Genomic DNA, 19464 nt, shown 5'->3' on the forward strand with positions numbered 1-19464 from the left:
TCTGGATTTCTTCACAGAGTTTCATTAAACCTTCAAAAGTTTTCGAAAATCTCTTATAAACAATTCACTCCCCCTCTTGTTGAAGGCCATATATTCTAACAATTGGTATCAAAGCTAAGTTCTTGTAGTTACTTAAGTTTTCGATCCTAAATCTTTTTTCTATGGTTGAAGAACTACCTTTTGGGGAGGGTGCCTTAATTAACAGGCCACCTTTGGTTGTGGTTTGAACTATTAGTTTTGGAAGGTTAGAATGAAAATCTTTGTTGAATCTCTTGATAGAGGAATATGGGATGTTATTGAAAATGACCTTTTTATTCCTAAGTTTGAAAAGGATGATGTTTTTATTGAAAAACCTTGGTCCCAATGGACTGATGATGAAAATAAAAGAGCAAAGTTTGATTGCATTGCACAAAATATTATCACCTCTACCTTAAATTCTAAAGAGTTTTTTAGGGTCTCAAAATGTGAATCTGCTAAGGAGATGTGGGACACACTCAAAGCAGCTCATGAGAGTATCAATGAAATAAAGTAAGCAAGGACAAGAAGTCAAGCAAGAAGGAAAAGAAAGAAAAATAAAAAAGGAGTCAATCTGTGTTTGATGGCCAAAACGGAAGATGATGTAAGTAGTGTAAGTTCTTGTAGTTCTTTAAATGCTAAAAACTATAGTCAATTGCTTCAAGCTTTTAAAGAATCTCATGAGGAAGCTAACCGATTGGCTCTCTTAAACAACCGATTGAAAGGGTTGAACAACTAGCTTGAAAATAGAGTCAAGGCACTAGAAGAAGAGTTGGAGAATTCAAAAACTGATTTTGAAAATCTTGAAATGCTTTACAAAAACTCTTCTTGCAAGTGTGACTCTCTTGCTTGTGAAAATTGTGAATCTCTTGAAAAGAAGGTTCACTACCTTGTGAAAACTGTGGATAAACTTTCGAAGGGTAAATCCAACTTTGAGAATGTCTTGGCATCTTAAAATTGTGTTTTTGGAAAAGCAGGGTTAGGTTTTAATCCACAGAGCAAGCAAGATAAGTTTTCAAAGTCTTTTTCAGAACTGCCAGAAAAACAACCGATTGAAAAATCAAAAACAACCGGTTGTTACATGCTTTTATTGCATGAAGAGAGGTCACTCTGTTAGATTCTATAAAATTAGGAAATATTCTGTTCCTAAAGGTATTATGAGATGGATTCCCAAAGATTCTGAAGCTCCCAGTGATAAATGTAATACAAAAGGACCTGTTGAACCAAGTGTGTTCAAGCTTTGAAGAGTCCAAACCCTTTGAAGGATGATGAAAGGCTGGATGTGCTTGGTGTTGCTAAGCTGTCTTTAGATAGGATCTGGGGTAGATTAATTGTATATATCCACTCTTGATTGAATCCAAAACATAAGCATTCTCAAACCTTTTAATTGAAAAGTGTTTTTCAAACTAAGTGAAAAACAACCTATTGTTTTGTCGAAACAACGATTGTTTTATACTTAGGTGTTTTTAGAAAGGTTGAGAACTGTTTTTGATGGTTGACTTGCTGTCAAACCAAAACAACCGATTAATTCGTGGAAACAACCGATTGTTTGTTTTGGGACCATAACAGAAAACTGTTTTGTGCTTTGACTGAGCATTAAATGTTTTTACAACTGTTTACGCTCTAGTTTTTAATTCTTTGACCAATCTTTAAATGCAATTAATAGTTTGTTAAGATTATACAACAAACAACTTTGTTTTAATATAGAAAAAAAAATTTGAGTTTTTCAACAGATTGAGCTTTTGAAAAAGTTGAGAATTGCTTAGTGATTGCATTGATCAAAGAGTGTGAGATAGGATTTTCATCTTGTATTAATTTCAGATCTTTTCTGTAACAAGTGTAATCCTTTGTACTTTGAAAGAAACTTTGTGTGTATAGCTGAGAAGTGTTGTGTGTTCTTGAGGGGATCAAGATCAGCATTCTTAGTGGTGTTGTGCTGGACCAAAGGAAGTGTGTGTCTTGAGGGGATCAAGGTCACTTCTTTGGTTGTGTTATAAGTGATCTAGGGTTGATTACTTACTGGATTCCCCAGTGGTTTATGGGAAGACTGGATGTAGCTCTAGGTTAAGAGTGAACCAGTATAAATTTCTGTGTGCATTCTCTCTATCCTTAATCTCTTTAAATTCAGTTTTTATATTTGTGAACTGGTATAAACAACCGATTGTTTCTACGAAACAACCGATTGTTTTTCTGGTGTTGTGCTTATTTGCTTTGTGTTTTGGCAAACTGAATTCTGATTCAAGTGTTTCTTGAAGTAATTTCATTCTTGGCTTAAAAGTTTGTGAAAACCCTCTTTAAACCATTCACCCCCCCTCTAGTTTAAAGCCATACTTTCTAATAATTGGCATCAAGAGCTTGGTTCTTGAAATTTATTCAAGTGTGATCCTAAAACTGTTTTTTAATGGTTGATAGACTACCTTTTGGGAAGGTGCTTCAATCAACAAACCACCTCTGTTTTGTGGTTTGAACTACCAATTTTGGAAAGTCAGAATGAAAATCTTTGTGGAATCACTTGACAAAGGTATTTGGGATGCAATTGAAAATGGTCCTTTTGTCCCAAAATTTGAAAAGGATGGATCTTCCATTGAAAAGCCTTGATCTTAATGGACTGATTCTGAAAGCAAGAAGGCCAAATTTGATTGCATTGCTAAAAACATAATAACCTCTGCCTTGAATTCAAATGAGTTTTTTTCAATGCAAATCAGCAAAGAAAATGTGGGACACCTTGGAGGTAACTCATGAAGGTACCAATGAGGTGAAGAGAGCTAGAAAGCATACTCTAATCCAAGAGTATGAAATGTTCAGAATGCTCAAGGGTGAGACAATTGCTGAAGTCCATAAAAGATTCACACACATCATCAATCATCTCATGAGCCTTGACAAGACTTTTGAAAAGGAAGAGCTAAACATCAAGATTCTCAAATGTCTTGATAGATCTTGGGAACCTAAGGTAACTGCAATATCTGAATCTAAAGATCTAACATCATTGAGTATGGCCTCTTTGTTTGGCAAGCTTAGGGAACACGAGTTAGAGATGAATCGACTCAATGTTCAAGAAAGCGAAGACAAGCACGTAAGGAGTATTGCCTTAAAAGCTGTCAAGCACAAAGGCAAGCAAGAATCCAGTGATGATAGTGATGAAGAGAACCTTAGTTTGCTATCCAAAAAGTTTAGCAAATTCTTGAAAAGGAACCGCAAAAAAGTCAAAAAGGGATTTTAAAAATCTGGAAGATCATTTCAAAAATTCTTCTTGCAAGTGTGACACTCTCATTTGTGAAAATTGTGAAAACCTTGAAAAGAAAGTGCATTATCTTGTTAACACAGTGGATAAGCTTTCAAAATGAAAATCTAACTTTGTGAATGTCTTGGCATCTCAAAACTGTGTTTTTGGAAAAGCTGGTTTAGGTTTTAATCCACAAAACAAACAAGATAAGTTTTCAAATTTTTTTTTCAAGAAAGCCAGTAAAACAACTGATTGTTAAGTTGAAACAACCGGTTGTTACATGCTTTTACAGCATGAAGAAAGGTCATTCGGTTAGATTCTGCAAAATAAAAAAGTTTTTCAGTTCCCAGAGGCTTCATGAAATGGATTCCTAAAGGTTGTGATGTTTCAAATGAGAAAAAGAAACCAAATGGACCCACTTTTGTAAGGGAACCAAACCTTGTTGCTTGAATTCATGTTTATGCAGGAAATCTAGAGAAATAGGAGGGACTGAGTCATCTGATCAAGTTCTTGGAAGAAAAAGGTTAACATTGAAGCTGAATCAATGTTCTGTATCTGTCCAATGGCTCTCAATGGTCAAAAGAGACTTCTTGATCAAAAGCATATGGCTCATTGAAGGAACATCACAAAGGATAAGACCTTCCTTATCCCTATCTTTAATTTTTGTTTAAGTTCATATTCATGCTTAAATATCTCTTTTAAAATGTTCAAAAACATCTGCTCTGAATCTTTTCTGCTCATGATTAAAAAATCAAAATCAGTTTTTACTGCTGTAGAAAAACAACCGATTGTTTCCTCGAAACAACCGATTGTTTTGTGTCTGACAGCACTATGAAAATAATGGATTTAATTCTTTTTGAATTTCCGTCTGGGAAACTGGATGTAGCTCTTGGTTTAAGAGTGAACCAGTATAAACTGTTTGTGCATCTCTCTCTTCCTTAAAATCTTTAAATTCAGTTGTTGTTATTTTTTATGGCATAAACCACCCATTGTTTCTACGAAACAACCGATTGTTTTTTCTGTTGCTTTACTGTTTTGAGCTTTGTTTCTTGGCTAACTGGATTCCTAATCTGGTTTCTTGCAAAGAATTTCATTCTAGCTTACGAAAAAAACTGACAGCTCTGGATACCATGTTAGGCATAAGAGAGAGAGTTAGAGAGAGATAAAAGGAGAGAGAAATATAGAATTAGAATATATTATTATTAAATGTGTAGGGCCTCCTTTATATACAAGGTTAAAGAGAAGTTATAACCCTCTCGTTAACAATGATTAATGTTTTCCTCTGTTAGCCTGCACATGACACATTTTGTGCTCACCATTTGCACTCATCTACACTAACAAGGTTAGGATTCCACCCTTGGCTAATCTTCAACCAAGTGTTGTTTTCGGAATGGCCCTAAATCTTCACAAAGATGTGTAAAATTCACTAGCCTCCCTTATTAGGTTATATTGCATGGTTGAATACATTGAGCTAACACTATACTTTCCTGAGTCATCCCCTTCCATACCAAAGTGTCATCTTCTTATTGGAGTAAAGTCATATGGTTAATTTCTAGTGTAAGATTATTAACCAAAATTTGTTCCAACTGAAACCACCTTCTTCTCCATTCTAATGACCAAATTCATTGACCATCTTATCTATTTGCAAATGGTTCTCCTCCTGACCACTTATCACACAAAAGAGATCTTGCCATCTCTACTTACAATTTGAATTCGTGTCGTTTTATTGTTAGTATGGGATGCGTGTAATAAGATTGTTTCTTCTTGCAACTCCATACCTTCTTCTCTCACCTCCATAAATTTTTGAATTTCCAAAAAGTGTCCCTCTATAATATTCCGGATTACATAATCCGGAAGTTATTTTTCAAATTTATAATTAGCTTCCAAATTATGTAATCCGGAAGCCTTTTTTGAGATGCATTATTACTTTCTGGATTACATAATCTGAAAGTCTTATTTAGATTCTGGATTATGTAATCCAGAAGTCCTTTTTCAAATGTATTCCGGATTACATAATCTGGAAACTAGTTTATGGGTGACAAAAAAGGATAAAAATATATTTTCATGATGTGTATGGAGGTGGTAGAAGAAGATATGGAGGTGCAGGAAGAAACAGTCGTGTAATAATCATAAAGGTGCAGGAAGCAAAATGTCCCAAATAAATATTTGTTTTTTTTGTTGGACTGCACCATAAACACTCTGGAGCCCAAACTGAAAACTAATTGGACTGCCTATTCTGGCCCTTTTCATCATAGCCGTTGGATGAAAATTTGTGTGTGTAGGTATCTATGATATATGTATCAGAAATTAATTACTAAGAAGACTTGAGAAACATGGAAATGAAAATAAGGGTAATCTTTACATTATTAAAGACTAACATGATTTTAAGAAAACCAAGTTTCAGTATTAAAGACCAAAAATAATACTCTCTCTTAATATCATTTTTCAATAACCAATAAACAGAGTAACAATTTATAGAGAAATAAATATGTTTTATATCCAGTATTGCTATTTAATTTTTTTTTTAATATCTTTTTAACATTTTCTATCTCACATTTATATTGATTAGGTTTTTTCCTAAATGAGTTTTTTTTACATTTGTTTTATTTAGTTTATGTCTGTGTAGATTTTTCTTTTCTCTCTTTCTTTCCATCATAATATTAAGTAAAAATATATAGTTAATGACAATTAAAATACTCTATAAAAATTAATATTTAATAAATTATCCGAACAAAATATTTAAAAAATTAATTAAATTAAATTTTAATATATTTAGTTCTCTCAATATTATGAAATTTTCTATGCAACACATGATAAATTTTTGGAATACTAAACAGTTATACGATTTTCTATTTTACCTTTTGCTTTTGCTTTTGTCTCTGTATATGACATAACATATATAAATTTTTTAAAGATTAGAGGATATTTGAAAGTATAATTTACAAATCATAATAAATATAAATATAAATTCTCTAAAAATGTGACATAAGTGGAAGAAAATGAATATAAAAAAAGTTATAGTCGTAGACTATTATAAGAGATGCATTAATCACGAAGAAGTTCCGGAATTATATTTGGCGAGAAAAATTATACAATAAACTCTTAGCACAAATGAAATGTTTAAAAACATATATAAATTCCATATCAATATTTCATTGACACTAAAGTTTTGTAGTAATTAATAGTTTTATTTATAATATATATATATATATATAATATATATATATATATATATAATATGAAGATTTTCTCTTTTTGATATATGTACATTCATATTCTTATTTATATCATTACTATATTTTAAATTGAGAATATCTTTTTTTTTTTACCTTTAATTATATTTTAAAATTTATAAAAAGTATATATAAATTATTCAAATGTTAAAAGTAATAACATAACAAATTACAGATGACTAATTTTAAAAAAACATAATACATTACAAATGCCACTATTCTTATGTAATCAATCGTAATTAGTGATATAATAATAATAATAATAATAATAATAATAATAATAATAATAATAATAATAATAATAATAATAATAATAATAATAATAATAATAATAATAATAATAATAATAATAATAATAACCGTATAAAATATAAAATGTGATCATTGTTAGAAAAGTAACATATATCTTTAAATATAAAAATAAAATAAAAATATTTCAACTGGTGTAGATATTTTATATAAAATCATTATCATGATAATATCTTATATTTTTCTCATGTAAAAAGGTATATTATTTATACTAGACGTTGTTAATACTGACGTTGTTTTGCGCGTGTATGTTTGTATAATAAAAAATTAACATACATTTTGGATGAGTCAAAATTGGAAAATAAAAGATGATAAAAGATGATATGTAAAAGAAAAATGATGAATTGATTAATTTTCTTTTTTTTTTGTTTGAGTTTCTTTTCTTTTTCAAGCTTTTTCTTTTCTTCCATTGATGGTTTTGGGATGGGAGAGTGATGATGTTCACGTTAAGGTTAGAATTCATTGATGGTAGATACAAAAAGAATTATGGTTTTACCAAAGAATAAAGTTGTTTGAAATGGGGTGGAAAGAGTGATTGGAAATAGAAGTTATTTTATTTTATATGTGAGATTTAGTGTGGGTATAGAATGAGGGTGAAGGTATGTTCTCTCTTTCTTTATGTTGTTCCCTTAAAATAAGGGACTATGGGAAGAGTGAATTTAGTTCATAAAAAAAGTCTCCTTTAATATTAATTTAAAAAATTAAAAATTATTTTTATTTTTAAATAATTAATATGAAATGACAAAATATTTCATTGTACTAATAAGATCAGATATATTAAATAAGAGTACAATCAGACAAAAATTTATGTACACCCAAAAACTGTTATTATGAAAATGAATCATCTTTATAAGTATATATACCTACCTCCAACCTACATTATTGTTTTTCTTAATATTTTAATCACTCTATATTTTTATTTTTTACTTTTCATGATATTTTCTTGGCATCCTAAATAGTAACAAATGTGTGTTTGCATCATAAACCGATAATATATCCAACCAAGAGTAACACATTGTTTAAATTGATCAAGCTATCTTACATTTAAAGAACATAGACTTGTTGACTCTACTTCCTCCCCACAAAATACACATAAGTTACTTATCAACGTTATTCATCGTCTCTCTAAAGACGTTATCTGAACCAATAGAATAGTCTTTATCTTCCAAAAAAAATAAAGAAATAATCTATAATCACTTTTTAATTCCTTCCCCAATACTCATAAATCAATTCCTCCCCTTCCTTCCATACCATCAATTGAATTGTTATCAGCAATTATCCAATGTACATGGATATTGACTTTCATTACGGTTTTGTGCCATCTTCACTTCTATAATTTTATTATATACTTTATCGAATGTCACTTTATAAAAACGTTAGATGTTTTCACATATACTTCACAGGAAAATAAAATAGTTTCTGTAGGTATGCTTTTATATATAAGCATATGACTTCAGTTTATTTACCTCATATTTAGAAAATGGCAAGAGTTCACTCACTTTCACTGTTAATAAATATAAGTAAGATATTAGATTATTACATTTATAACGTAAACATAAATAATAATTATTAAAATACTAAGTGTTCTCGTCGGTGACTTGGCCGTCAGTCCCCTTGGAATTTGTATTTCTCTTGGTGGTTGAATGTTTTTACCTGTAGAGACAGAGAGGGCGCTCTTACGGCCGGTTGCACTCTGATGCTCAAGTCAGTAAGGATTCACAAAAGCAACAATAATTCTCAGTGTAGTGTGTAAAAACCGTATACCTTCACCTAAGGTTTCAACATCCTTTTTATAACCGCACATGTAGTAATTGCACTTGAGATAAACAAATATTAACTAAAAATAAACACATTATCTTATATCTCTAACAGAAAACCACCTGCCACATGCACCAATGATCTTTGGGTGCTAAACTGCAAGCCACATTTTGTTATACATACACCTCCCTATCAGTATTTTATCTCCAGAATCACAATAGATAAAATATTTTATCTCCAGAATCACAACAGATAAAATATCTCTTTATCTTTTTATTTCCAGAATCACAAGAGATAAAATATCTCTTTATCTTTTATCTCCAAAATCACAACAAATAAAATATCTCTTTATATTTTATCTTATATCTTTATAAAATATCTCTTTATATTTTATCTTATATCTATATAAAATATCTCTTTATATTTTATCTTAGATCTTTATAAAATATCTCCTTATATTTTATCTTTAAGCACATGCAACTTGAATTTAAATCATAGCACATCATTAGAAAATTAGGCACATTAACCAAACAGACCCAACACCACTACCTTGACTCCAGGTCCATGGCTTAGCTGACCTCTGCCCTACCTAAGAACCAAGTAGTAGCTGGTCCAAGACCGAGGACGAAGTTCCTATTATGTACACTAAGATATAGAAGTAATAATTATAAATTTTACAACTTGTGAATGGAGTTTCTAGAATTGATCTAAGGTATGCGATATTTAATTGTAATAGCACGTGAGATGTGAAATATTTACCTTAAATAACATGTGTTGTGTGAAATATTTATTCAGAATATTCATAGAATAATATTTATATGATCAATTATAAAAATATTTTTCTTATAAGTAAATTATTGGATAAATATGTTTCTTAGGTTAAGTCAATAGATTTGAAATCCATATAACTTTTAACTAATCAAATTTTTACTGGGTACATTAAATTAAATTCAATCCAATTTAAAACTGACAATATAATTAATTGAATTGCACAAATTCATGAACTAGGTACAATGAGTCTAATAGATTCAGAGGTTTAGAGCAATATGTTAACAACCTTAAATAATCTGTTTTATCGGATGTGAAGATAGGAAGAAAAACAGATCAAACATTCTTCGTAAATTCAACTCAAATCAAGTAAAATTTTATGCACAAATTAATTTTAAATTGTGTAAATAGAGTTATCATTTTCTTCTATAAATACAGAACTAGTTACGAAATTGATCCAAAATAGCCTACAGCATATAAATTCCACAACTTCTTCCTACGAATTTCATTATTTTGACTTCAGGTATAAGTTTTCAGCAGTATCATCAATCATGTTAAAAATTCTTGCATTTGTTACCGGGCCAAAATTTTCATTTTTGAAGGCAGCGGGATTTTAAAGAATTACACGGTAGCCAGACCCAGGAAAGAACAACCAACAAAGAGAGCAAAGCAAAGAAACAAAAACAGACTAAAAAGAATCTGGTTACCTCTTTCTGACACAAACGTCAGGAAGAACCATTGTTGCGCGAGCATAAAAAAACACACACATTGGTCATTCCATTCGAATCAACATATGGTCAAAAGAAAGTCACATTAAAAAACCCGAAATCGAAGTTCTAAACAAAAATTGAGCCAAACAAAAACACAATGAGTTATTGTACCATTGATCATATAAAAAATCCCATAATCAATTCACAATGAATCATTAACAAAACAGTAGTAAAGAACATAACAACCATAAATACAACATCAAAACTAAACAGAAATTTTACAGCAACATGGTAAATTGTTGGCACCAACACCGAATAGGCACAGTAAAAAGAACTGTAGAAAAAGTAATGTAAGCTTGACTTGGATGATCGAAGTTCTTAACTGTTAGAAAGGAACACCAGAAAATATTCTTGTATCTCTACAGGAGTAATATCTAAAACACGAAACAGGGACAATGCATTCCTTGGATGCAGTACTACCCCAAAATGATGATGTGGTGATCAATAACTCACACTGGAAACTTGTTACTTCTACCAAACATTACGAAATTAAATGTACAGAAATCAAATACAGAAAAATAATTACTTTGAAATTAGTCAATTAGATATTAAATGACAAATTAATATATACAATGTATTTACAGCAAATGCACAATTAAACAGTAATCCAATGCGTAATCACGAATGATGATTTGTTATATGATGGGCTCGTTTGAAGGTACCAAATCAGCAAATTGGAACCAATCTGGAGGGAACCTTTTCCCTACCGGAATCCACAATCGATCCCGCCGCAACAATTCGAACGATCTTCTTAATCGAAAAATGCAAGCAATTCGAAAGCATGATCCACGACAGCACCTGATACACAAAATCAAAAGCAGGATCCGGAACTGAAGACGAGGGTTCGTCCCAATTGTGTCCACCCCCAAATCTATTGAAATTCCAACCACTGCCACCACCGCCACCGAATCCGCTGCCGCCGCCAAAAGAACCGTCCCCGCCGTCACCGAATAGGAACCCGTCGTTCACAGCGTCTCCGGTGTGGTCACCGGATAATATGCGTTTGGTTCGTTGTTTTCTCCGGAGCAGTGTTCGGCGTCGTTGCCTGTACGTAACGGGCTTTACGGGAGGCGGTGCAACGGCATCGTAAGGCTGGATCATGGAGGAGATCTGATCGGCTGCCGAATCGGTGAGGGAAAGGTTACAGGTGGATTGGCAGGCGCGGAGGACGCCAAGGCCTTTGGCGGCGGTTACGGCGACGGTGTCAGCGACCATCATGATATTGATCATGGTGAATTGAAACGACTGGGTCTAAGGAGAGGAACGCGGATCTGAATAAAATTCTGTTCCCTTCAGTTGAGATTGGAAGAAACGGAATAGAAGTTAAAATGATTTTCTTGTGTCGTGCATTGGATATTATGAAGGCTGCACGAAATGTTAGCGTGTCATTTTGATTTGACCACTAGATTCAGATTTGCCACGTGTCCTTTAATGTTGAGATTGGGCTTTCGGCTATTTTCTGCGGCAATATTGGGCAAGGGTTAGTGAAGTTAGCTTATGATGAGTATAATGACAGAATTTCTTCCTACACCTCCATAGCTTCTTTTGTTACTCATAGGTTAAGTAAAATAATTATTTAATCCTTAAAAAAATATATTCCAAATTTTACAAAATTTAAAAATGTAATTTTTTATATTTATATTTTTTTTGGATTTTACAATCAAATTTTTAAAAAAAACTACATTTTAGATTACAAAATTTAGAAGGTATTATCGGATTCAAAAATATCTTCCAAATTATATAATTCATAAATATTTTCTGGATTCTATAATTTATAATTTATTTTTCTAAAAATAAATTAATCCAGCAGATTTTTCCAATCTAAAAATATTTATGAATTCTATAATTTAGAATTTTTTTAATCACTCATTCCATAATAAAAAAAACCAATAAAATAAAGGATATTGAAGAAGTATAGGGTGTCACAAGATATGGAAAAGAAACAATCAAGATAAAAAGAGAGGTGTATGAGGTATTATGTAAAGGACCAATTTTATTATTTTAACTTATTTTGTTTTAGGATAAGTATTCAACAATATAATAAATATTGACATATTTTATATAATAAAAATAAAATTATATTTTTAATATAAAAAATTTAATTTCGTTAATTTTATTGGAATTCGGTTAACTATTAAGGTAATTTAATACATGTTTAATCTTTAATAATTGTTATGTATGTTTATTAAAAGAAATTATTAAAAAAATTAAATTAAGAAAGATTAAAAATACTATTTTCAAGTTTAATTGCATATTAAGACTGATTCAGGTTAAAAGATTTTTTTATGTTGAGATTGGGCTTTCGGGTTTTATAGGCAAATTCTGTCTACAATCCCTTCTTCCTATACCTCCATAATTTTTTTAAATTTCATCCATATTCTTCTCGGCATATTTTATGATTTTTGTATTGGTGGAGACTATGGTGACTCATTCTTCATTTTTAAGTGATTTTGGATACTTGTGGTGGTTGGTTGTGGTGGCAGGTGGTAGTGAATGTTGGTGCAATATTTTAGAGTTGATTTTCTGTTCGTTTATTTTTTTATTTTTTTATGCATACTTTAACACTTCTTACTATAATATGTATTATAAATTGTACAATTTGAAAGGTAAACCTAGATTCGAAAGTACCTTTCGAATTGTTCAATCCCTAACACATTTTGAAGTTACAATCAAAATTATATAATCTATAAGGCAATTCTAGATATGAGTTTACCTTCCAAATTGTACAATCGTATTATAGTAAGGGAATGTTGTGGATAGTACAATTTGAAATATATTTCTGGATTTGGGAATACCTTCTGGATTTTGTAATCTAGAATGTACTTTTTTAAAGAAAAAAAATATTATGGATTGTAGAATCCAAAAGATATTTTCAAATCCAGAAATACCTTAAAGATTCTACAATCTAGAAGGTGTAAATAGAAAAAAAAATATTTTCAAATTTTAAAATCCAAAATGTATTTTTTGACTGACCTATGAAGATGCAATAAAAGGTATGGAAGTGTAGGAAGAAGCAACATTTTATGTGATCAGTAATATTGGGCCAAGGTTAGTGAAGTTAGCCCATGTTGAGAGTTGCTTCTTCGTGCACCTCCATATGTGCTTATTGCACCCCCATAACTTATAAAATTCCATAAATGTGCTTCTGTAAATAAGTTAAAATGTTTGAAGTTATGGTTATAAAGGTGTGTTGGCTGTGGAAGTGTTGGTGCGTGAAGAGATTGATGAAGGCGCTAGTGGTTGCTATACTACTATTGAGTTGCGTTCTTGGTGGTTCGTTGTGGTGCGTGGTGGTCGAAGGTGATTGCATACAGTGGGTTTTTCGTTTTCGCATTGTTTACATAAATCGAAAGTATGTACTGGATCCAAAAATAGCTTCCAGTTTGCGTAATCTAGAATATACTTGTCAAATTAATATATTCCATATCACATACCGGATCCGAAAATACCTTTCAATTTATATAATTCATAATATATTTTTTCGAAAAAATACTTCCAAATTGTCCAAATCCGGTGAACAATTTTATATTATAAAATGGATTCTGGCTTATGTAATCTAAAATGTTTACAAAAGTATGAAAAACAAAATAGTGACAGGCATAATGATAATTAATTTATGACCATGTTTTTTTAGAAGATGTTTGCCTGAGTTGTGTATGCTTTAACATGGGCCTCAAGATCGATTGTTGCATTGTATTTCTCCATACTAGGTCACTTCCATTATTGGGGAAGCTAAGTCCTCATAACTGTTAGAATATATGGCCTTAAACAAGAGGGGGGTGAATTGTTTATAAGAGATTTTCGAAAACTTTTGAAGGTTTAATGAAACTCAGTGAAGAAATCCAAAAGAGGAATCAAGTTAGCCAAGAACACAAACTGTTTTAAAGTGAAACACAGAAAAACAATCAGTTGTTTCTTCGACGATTGTTTATACCAGTAAAATCTTAAACAACTTAAAAACAGAATTTAAAAGAGATCAAAGAAAGAAATATGCACGCAAATAGTTTATACTGGTTCACTCTTACAACAAGAGCTACATCCAGTTCCCAGAAACCACTGGGTAATCCACTAAGTAATCAAACCAGATTACAAAACACCACACACCAAAGTAACCTTGAACCCCTCAAGAAACACACTACATTTGGCAAACCACACCAAGAGTATTGATCTTGAACACCTCAAGAACACACAACACTCCTTGGCAATACAACAACAGAAATACAAAAGATTAAGAAAAGGACTACACCTGATCAAAGTATAACGGAAAATAATACAATTGCAATCCTATTCCACTCTCACTTGAAAATCCAAAGCTTGATGTGAATCTTGAAAACTTGAGATCAAATATGTCAAACTGAATTTCTCAAAACTGTTTCTTACTATTCAGAAACATATAACAACCAATTTATATTTTCCAAAGATTGGTTAAAACATTTAATGAAGGAGCGTATTCAGCTAGAAATCATTTAAGACAGATTCACCATTCAAAACTGAATTTTGTTAGAATTTTCAAAGAAACAATCGGTTGAAAACACGAAACAACCAATTGATTTGGTTTGACAGTTAAGTCAACCAATTCAAACAACTTTCAACCTTTTTTAAAACTTCTAAGAGCAAAACAACCGGCTGATTAGACAAAATAACAAGTTGTTTTTCACTTAGTTTGAAAAACATTTAATTTCAAAAAGGTTTCAATTCACATCAGTTTTAAATTCAACAAAAGAGTGGATCACACTTTAATCTACCTAGATCCCACCCACAACACCAGCCTTTCATCAAACATCTTGGATTTGGATTCTTCAAAACACTTTATCACTCTTGATCAACAATCTCCCCCTATTTGATGAAGACAAATCCATGGTTGCTTGTGTTGGTCTTGTTTGAATCTGAAACAACACTTGCAAAACAGAAACTATGCAATCCAGAGCATCTCTAATAGCATGTTATGATGACACATCAACTAGTTTTCTACATAACCACGAGAGTATAAAAACAAGCCACAAACTATGCCAAAAATATCAAAACTGCAGCACCAAATCAAACAACATATGCAACAGAAATTTAAAGCATACTTGAATCAAAGTTATAGCAGTTTTAAGACAACACATAAACCATATTCTCCCCCTATTTGTCTTTACAAATAGAATTAGGAACAGATAAAAACAGATTTAAGAAAGAGTTTGTGAATCAAGAATGCCTAACTAATTTCTTAAAAAGAAAAACCTATTTTTTGGCAAAGGTTTTGTGAATATGTCAGCAAGTTGCAGTCTTGTTTCAATGAATTTCATCTCACAATCTCCATTGTTCACATGATCCTTTATGAAGTGATGACGAATCTCAATGTGCTTTGTTCTTGAATGTTGAATCTGATATTTTTTTAGATTTATAGCACTTGTATTGTCACAAAGCAAAGGAACCTTGCTAATCTTTAAGCCAAAGTCTTATAGCTGCTGTTTGAGCCAAAGAATTTGTGCACAACTTCCAGCAACAATGTATTCAGCTTCTACAGTGGAAAGAGCCACACAAGCTTGTTTCTTGCTATGCCAAGAAATAAGACTTGATCCAAGAAGATGACAAGTGCCACTTGTGCTTTTTCGGTCCAGTTTACACCCTTGCATGGCAGCCACAAATTCCTCACATAAACTATCTTTGGTAGCACCAAAAATGATGTCATCAGCATAGATTTGGACCAAGATAATTTTAGAATTTGACTTTGTGATAAATAGAGTCTTGTCAATCATCCCTCTCTCATAGCCATTGGATAAAAGAAAGTTACTAAGCCTCTCATACCACTGCCTTGGAGCTTTCTTAAGCCCATACAAGGCCTTTTTCAGCCTGTATACATGGTTGGAATGTTGATGATCTTCGAAGCCCGGTGGTTGTTCAACATAGACTTCTTCATTGATGATTCCATTGAGGAAAACACTTTTAACATCCATTTGAAATAGTTTGAATCCAATCATACAAGGAAAGACCAACAACAACCTTACAGCTTCTAATCTTGCAACTAGAGCAAAGGTTTCACCATAATCAATTCCTTCTTCTTGATTGTAACCTTTGGCAACTAGTCTTGTCTTGTTTGTAATAATCACACCAGCCTCATCTAACTTGTTTCTGAAGACCCATTTAGATCCAATGATGTTCATCTCATCTGACTTGGGAACAAGAAACCATACATCATTCCTAGTGAACTGATTCAGTTTTTCATGCATTGCGACCACCCATTTCTCATCATTAAGTGCTTCTTCAATTGCCTTTGGTTCAACTTGAGAGACAAAAGCTGTGTGCCTGCAAAAGTTTGAGACAGTACTTCATGTAGAAACACCCTCCTTTATCTGCCCAATGATGTTTTCCACCGAAAGATCCCTTGGAATTCTCCATTCCTTAGGCAACTCATCCTGCTGCAGAATTTCAACCGGTTGTTTCGACGAATCAATCGGTTGTTTTTCTGGATAGGATTCCAGCTTTTGCAGAATGATGTTCTGTTCATCCTCTTCTGTGCTGTTCTTCGAGGATTTCATATCTTTGTGATCAACTTCATCAAACACCACATGAACAAATTCTTCTACAATCACGAGTCTCTTGTTGTAGACCCTATAAGCATGACTATTTGAGAAGTACCTAATGAAGATGCCATTGTCAGCTTTTTCATCAAACTTTCCCAGATTTTCTTTCCCATTATTCAGAACTGCATCCAAACACTTTTAGGTGACTAATGTTTGGCTTCCTTCCATTGAAGAGTTCGTAAGGAGTTTTCTTCAAGATTGGCCTTATGAACACTCTATTCATCACATAACAAGAGGTGCTAACAACATCAACCCAAAAATATTTGGGTAGGGAGGATTCACTTAGCAAGGTTCTTGCTAATTCTTCAAGAAATCTGTTATTCCTTTCCACTACTCCATTCTGTTTAGGAGTTCTTGGTGCAGAAAAGTTGTGCAAGATCCCCATCTTTTCACAGAATTCGCTGAATTTCTCATTTTGAAATTCCCCTCCATAATCACTCCTTATAGAACCAATGCTACTGCTTTTTGTGTTTTGTAGTCTTCTGGAAGCTTTTTGAAGGCAGAGAAAGCATCACTCTTTGATTCCAAGAAGAGTGTCCATGTGTACCTAGAAAAATCATCAACAATAACAAGAGCATAATAGTTACCACCAAGACTCATGGTTCTTGAAGAACCGAACAAGTCCATGTGCAGCAGCTCAAGGGGTTTTGAAGATGAAACAACATTCTTTAGTTTGAAGGAATGTTTGATTTGTTTTCCCTTTTGACATGCTTCACATATGTGGTCCTTCTCAAACTTGAGATTGGGTAACCTTATCACAAGATCTTTTGAAATTAATTTGTTCAAATGATTTATGTGAATGTGGGCTATTCTTTTATGCCATAACCAAGATTCATCATGCTTAGAAAGAAGACAACCAATGGAACAAGAAGAAGAGATATCTAAGAGATAAACATTATTGATTCTTTTACCAATCAACATTACTTCCTTTGAGTTGGGAAGGCATATCTCACAGGAGTTTGGATTGAAGATGACTTGATAACCCTTGTCACACAATATGCTAATGCTAAGCAGGTTGCTCTTGTCTCCTATAGAGCCTCTTGTCTCCTATAGAGCCTCTTCCAAGAATCATTCCCTTGTTGTTGTCTCCATATGTCACATGCCCTTCTTGTTTGAAAGTGATGTTCACAAACTTAGATTTATCTCCAGTCATGTGTTTGGAACAGTCACTGTCCAAGTACCACAACTGCATGCTTTCCATCAAATTTCCCTACAAAAGACAAATTCAAGTACCAAGATTTGGGTCGCTTACAAAAGTGGGTCCTTTTGTATTATATTTATCACTGGGAACTTCAGAATCTTTGGGAATCCATCTCATAATACCTTTAGGAACAAAATATTTCCTAATTTTACATAATCTGACAAAGTGACCTCTCTTCATGCAATAAAAGCATGTAACAATTGGTTGTTTCGATTTTTCAATCGGTTGTTTTTCTGGCAGTTTTGAAAAAGAGTTTGAAAACTTATTCTGCTTGCTCTGTGGATTAAAACCTAATCCTGCTTTTCCAAAAACACAATTTTGAGATGCCAAGACATTCTCAAAGTTGGATTTACCCTTTGAAAGCTTATCCACAGTTTTCACAAGGTAGTGAACCTTCTTTTCAAGAGATTCACAATTTTCACAAACAAAAGAGTCACATTTGCAAGAAGAGTTTTTGTAAAGCATTTCAAGATTTTCAAAATCAGTTTTTGAATTCTCCAACTCTTCTTCTAGTGCCTTGACTCTATTTTCAAGCCAGTTGTTCAACCCTTTCAATCGGTTGTTTAAGAGAGCCAATCAGTTAGCTTCCTCATGAGTTTCTTTAAAAGCTTGAAGCAATTGACTATATTTTTCAGCATTTAAAGAGGTACAAGAACTTACACTACTTACATCATCTTTCTTTTTGGCCATCAAACACAAATTGACTCCTTTTTTTATTTTGCTTCCTTTTCCTTCTTGCTTGACTTCTTGTCCTTGCTCTCTTTATTTCATTGATACTCTCATGAGCTGCTTTAAGTGTATCCCACATCTCCTTAGCAGATTCACATTTTGAGACTATGAAAAACTCTTTAGAATTTAAGGCAGAGGTGATAATATTTTGTGTAATGCAATCAAACTTTGCTCTTTTATTTTCATCATCAGTTTATTGGGACCAAGGTTTTTCAATCAAGACATCATCCTTTTCAAACTTAGGAATAAAATGGCCATTTTCAATAGCATCCCATATTCCTCTATCAAGAGATTCAACAAAGATTTTCATGATAACCTTTCAAAACTGATAGTTCAAACAACAAAACAAAGGTGACCTGTTAATTGAGGCACCCTCCCCAAAAGGTAGTTCTTCAACCATAGAAAAAAGATTTAGGATCGAAAACTTGAGTAACTACAAGAACTTAGCTCTTGATGCCAATTGTTAGAATATATGGCCTTAAACAAGAGGGGGGTGAATTGTTAGAATAATGTGTCCTTGAGTCAATTGTTTGAATGGAAGGATATTGAGTTTTTTCGAAATTAGAGAACATCTTTTGTGTGATGGATTTTTGAAAAATTATACAACATGGACGTGACATGGTGAATTGTTAGATTTGCCAAGTGTGCTCGGAGCTTCGAAAGAAGTTCATTTCTCAATGGATGATAGATTAGAAGACATGATTCGTGATGTGGTAGCAAAATCTTTTGTTAATGCAGTTTTTGAAAATATGTCTAATGATGTAGAGACTCCTTTGTATCCTGGTTCAACTAACTTCACACGATTATCAACAATGTGAAGGTTGATGAATTTGAAGGTAATGAATGGATGGACCGACAAAGCTTTACAAAATTTCTCGAATTGGTTAAGGAC

General features: G+C 32.3%; 1 protein-coding gene across 1 annotated transcript; it reads right to left on the reverse strand.

Moving 5' to 3' along the window:
* Positions 1-10598: 10598 nt before the first annotated feature.
* LOC137806972 (glycine-rich protein) lies at positions 10599-11438 on the reverse strand. Its single transcript, XM_068607375.2, has one exon. It carries the CDS (start codon positions 11304-11306, stop codon positions 10743-10745), a length of 564 nt encoding a protein of 187 aa, XP_068463476.1. The 5' UTR covers positions 11307-11438; the 3' UTR covers positions 10599-10742.
* Positions 11439-19464: the final 8026 nt, after the last annotated feature.

This window comes from Phaseolus vulgaris, chromosome 3 (genome assembly GCF_051622355.1).
Source record: "Phaseolus vulgaris cultivar YP4 chromosome 3, ASM5162235v1, whole genome shotgun sequence".
NCBI lineage: Eukaryota > Viridiplantae > Streptophyta > Magnoliopsida > Fabales > Fabaceae > Phaseolus > Phaseolus vulgaris.